Below are 2,850 nucleotides of genomic sequence, written 5' to 3' on the forward strand. Positions count from 1 at the left end.
CCCCGCCCGCCCCCCGTGGGGTGCCCCGGCCACGGCTACTTCAGAAACGTCCCGTGAGCGCGCCGGGGGCGGGGGCACGCAGAGGCTCCCTGCACAAGCCGCGCGCCCAGGAGCCCAGAGGAGCAGCTGGCCCTGACCGTCCGGCGGCCCGACACCCCTGCGGCGGGCGCGGCCCTCACCTTTGGAGCACACGAAGCACCAGCTCACGTTCACGTGGGCGTGATGCCTCCGCCCCTTGCGGGCGGTGAAGTGGCCGCTGCAGACGATGCTGTTGGAGGCGATCACCGTGCAGCCGGCCGCCAGGCAGGCGTCCCCTCCGTGGTAGGCGACGGGGCAGCGGACGCACCGCATCAGCTTCCCTGGGGGCGGAGACACGCGCTGAAGGCCCGACCGCGAGCAGGGTGGCGAGGAGCAACCAAGCCCCCACACGCTCCGAAAACTCAGGCTGAGATGAACTGGGAACATTTGATGAAAACGGTAACCACGATGGAAAGAATATTAAATAGACGTCGTAAGAACATAGTCAAGCCCTTAAAAGGTCTTATTCTTTTTTTTTTTTTTTAATAGAAGCTTATTTTTGAGAGAGACGGAGCGTGAACCGGGGAGGGGCAGAGAGAGAGGGAGATGCACAATCGGAAGCAGCTCCAGGCTCCGAGCTGTCAGTGCAGAGCCTGACACGGCGAACCCACGAACACGAGATCGTGACCAAAGTCGGCTGCCTAAGCCACTGAGCCCCGGACGCCTGCCACGTTCTGAAGTGAGGTCCAGCAGGGCACCTTGGAACCCCAGGGCCTGTAGCGCATTCAGCAGCAGCTCTGGCCTCTACCCACTGGGTGTCAGTTTGTGCCCCGAAGATCAGCCCAGACGTGGCCCAGTGTTCCTGGCGCACGACATCACCCAGGGTGGAGGACCACGCGTGTCAGGAAGTACAGATGACCCGTGTCCTCACCCCCACACACCTAACGTGGGATGAGGCAGATACAACTTGATTTTAAAATATTTTTCTCGAGGCGCCTGGGTGGCTCGGTCGGTTAAGCATCCGACTACAGCTCGGGTCATGATCTTGTGGTTCACGAGTTCAAGCCCCGCCTCGGGCTCTGTGCTGACAACTGGGAGCCTGGAGCTGCTTCAGGTTCTGTGTCTCCCTCGCTCTCTGACCCTCCATAGCTGTCTCTCCCTCAAAAATAAACAAACACTAAAAAAGATTCTTAAAAACCCTGGAACAATATCAGAATGGTTCAAAGGCTCCCCGTCGTGACAGAAGGCTCCCGGAGGACGGGAATGCAGAGCGCATCCTCTTCTCGACCTGGAGAAAACCCTACTAGCCCGAGTCGAGTCAGTACAGAGAGACGAGTGCTGCTCCACGCGAGCACCGCGGGGCTCCGGGTCACGGCCTCTCCAGCCGCCGCGCCGCCCCCCGCGGGCGCCCTACCTTTCGACGGCCTGGGGTTGGAAGGGTTGGACGCGTGGCAGCTCACGCAGCTGTGCAGGGGGCAGCGGAAGCCTCGGCTCTCGAACACGGTCAGCGGGTACTTCCTCACGCACGCTTCGTGGTAGAACTTGCCGCACTGCGACACGACACAGCGCCGCACGTCGGTCTTGCTCTCCTTACACACAAAACACGAGTGAATCCCTAACACATGGTGGAAGAGAGGGCCGGAGAAAGAGGTGCAGAGAACCAGAATTAAATTGTCGCTCCTGAGCCCCAGCAGCCCCGTCAGAGGCGGCCGGGCCGCTCGGGCCTCCGGCTCTCTCTGACCTTGGTGACCAGTCCAAGCGCGCTTCAAAACCAGTCCTGCCGTCGGGGCTACTGCCTCGCCGTGAGGTGGGCTCCAGCTTCCCGGAGGACAAGGAATCTGAGCAGGAGGCGGCTCCAGTGGGGAACCCCCGCTCTGAGTTAGCGGATAGCTGAGCGGAGCCGTTCCTCCGGAAAAAGCATTCACTCTCCCTTCTGAGCTTTTAACCAAGTATAGGGAACCTTCTCACTGGGAAGCACAGGCAGCTGAAGTGAGGTGGGGTCGCATCAGACGGCGCTGGCTTGGGACTGGAGGAGACTCTGGAAGACTCGGTGTCTTCCTAACCTAGGACGCGCTCCCACAGAGCCAGGAGGCCCTGTGTCTGCGTGCACAGGAGGGTCTGCGTGCAGGTGGCCCGTCTTCCCAGCGGCCGCCAGACGGCGCTGGCGAGTCCTGGTGCGGCAGAAAAGCCGTGCCCCCCACCCCGGGGACGGGCTCGGAGCCTGTCCTTGCTCAGGGCCACACTGTGTCTCTGCGGAAGCCCACATCCCCATGAACATCCGTGTCCTAGAACCGGCCAGCTCACCAGCGGGCACCGGGGCCCCCCCGCCAGCCGCCTCCCAGCGCAGGGCTCAGGACAGCCCGTTCCGCCGCTCTGCCGGGTCCCCCACGCCCACCTACCTTCCTGCACAGCCACCCCAGGGAAGGTCCCGAAGGGAACGCTTCCCGGCACCAGTGGGGGTCTCACGCCCGCCGGGCCAGGGCTGCCAGAGGCCTGCGGCCAGGGGAGGGGCTGTCCCCGGGGAGGGTCTCCGAGACAAGGGTAAGGGCAGCGGGTGCCGCTGAACTTGCCTGAGGTGCACTCGCTGCAGGTGAACCTGCCCTCCGGTCTCCGGGACAGCCCGAGGCAGGCGAGGTGGAAGGCCCCGCAGCAGGGCCCCTGGCACAGGAGGCCGCCCGGCTTCTCGCACAGCTGCGGACGGAAAGGCAGGGACAGAGCCCTGAAGGCACGGGCCGGGCCGGGCCGGGACCAGGGCGACGGGCACACCCCGCGCCGGCCTCCCCGCAGCCCCTGGGAGGCTGGGACGCGCCCCGGCTCACGCCCGCCCCCCCC

The 2,850-nt window shown here is 64.4% G+C and overlaps 1 protein-coding gene across 1 annotated transcript in view; it reads right to left on the bottom strand.

The window, feature by feature from the left end:
* NSD2 (nuclear receptor binding SET domain protein 2) overlaps positions 1–2,850 on the bottom strand; it is a 49,023-nt gene that overhangs the window by 13,325 nt on the left and 32,848 nt on the right. Inside the window, exons 12-14 of the mRNA XM_029952622.1 lie at positions 2,589–2,808; positions 1,433–1,633; positions 180–359 (exon numbers count right to left, since the gene is read on the bottom strand). Of these exons, the coding sequence (XP_029808482.1) occupies positions 180–359; positions 1,433–1,633; positions 2,589–2,808 (601 nt within the window). The remainder of the gene's footprint in view (positions 1–179; positions 360–1,432; positions 1,634–2,588; positions 2,809–2,850) is intronic.

This window comes from Suricata suricatta, chromosome 1, assembly GCF_006229205.1.
Source record: "Suricata suricatta isolate VVHF042 chromosome 1, meerkat_22Aug2017_6uvM2_HiC, whole genome shotgun sequence".
In the NCBI taxonomy this organism is placed as follows: domain Eukaryota; kingdom Metazoa; phylum Chordata; class Mammalia; order Carnivora; family Herpestidae; genus Suricata; species Suricata suricatta.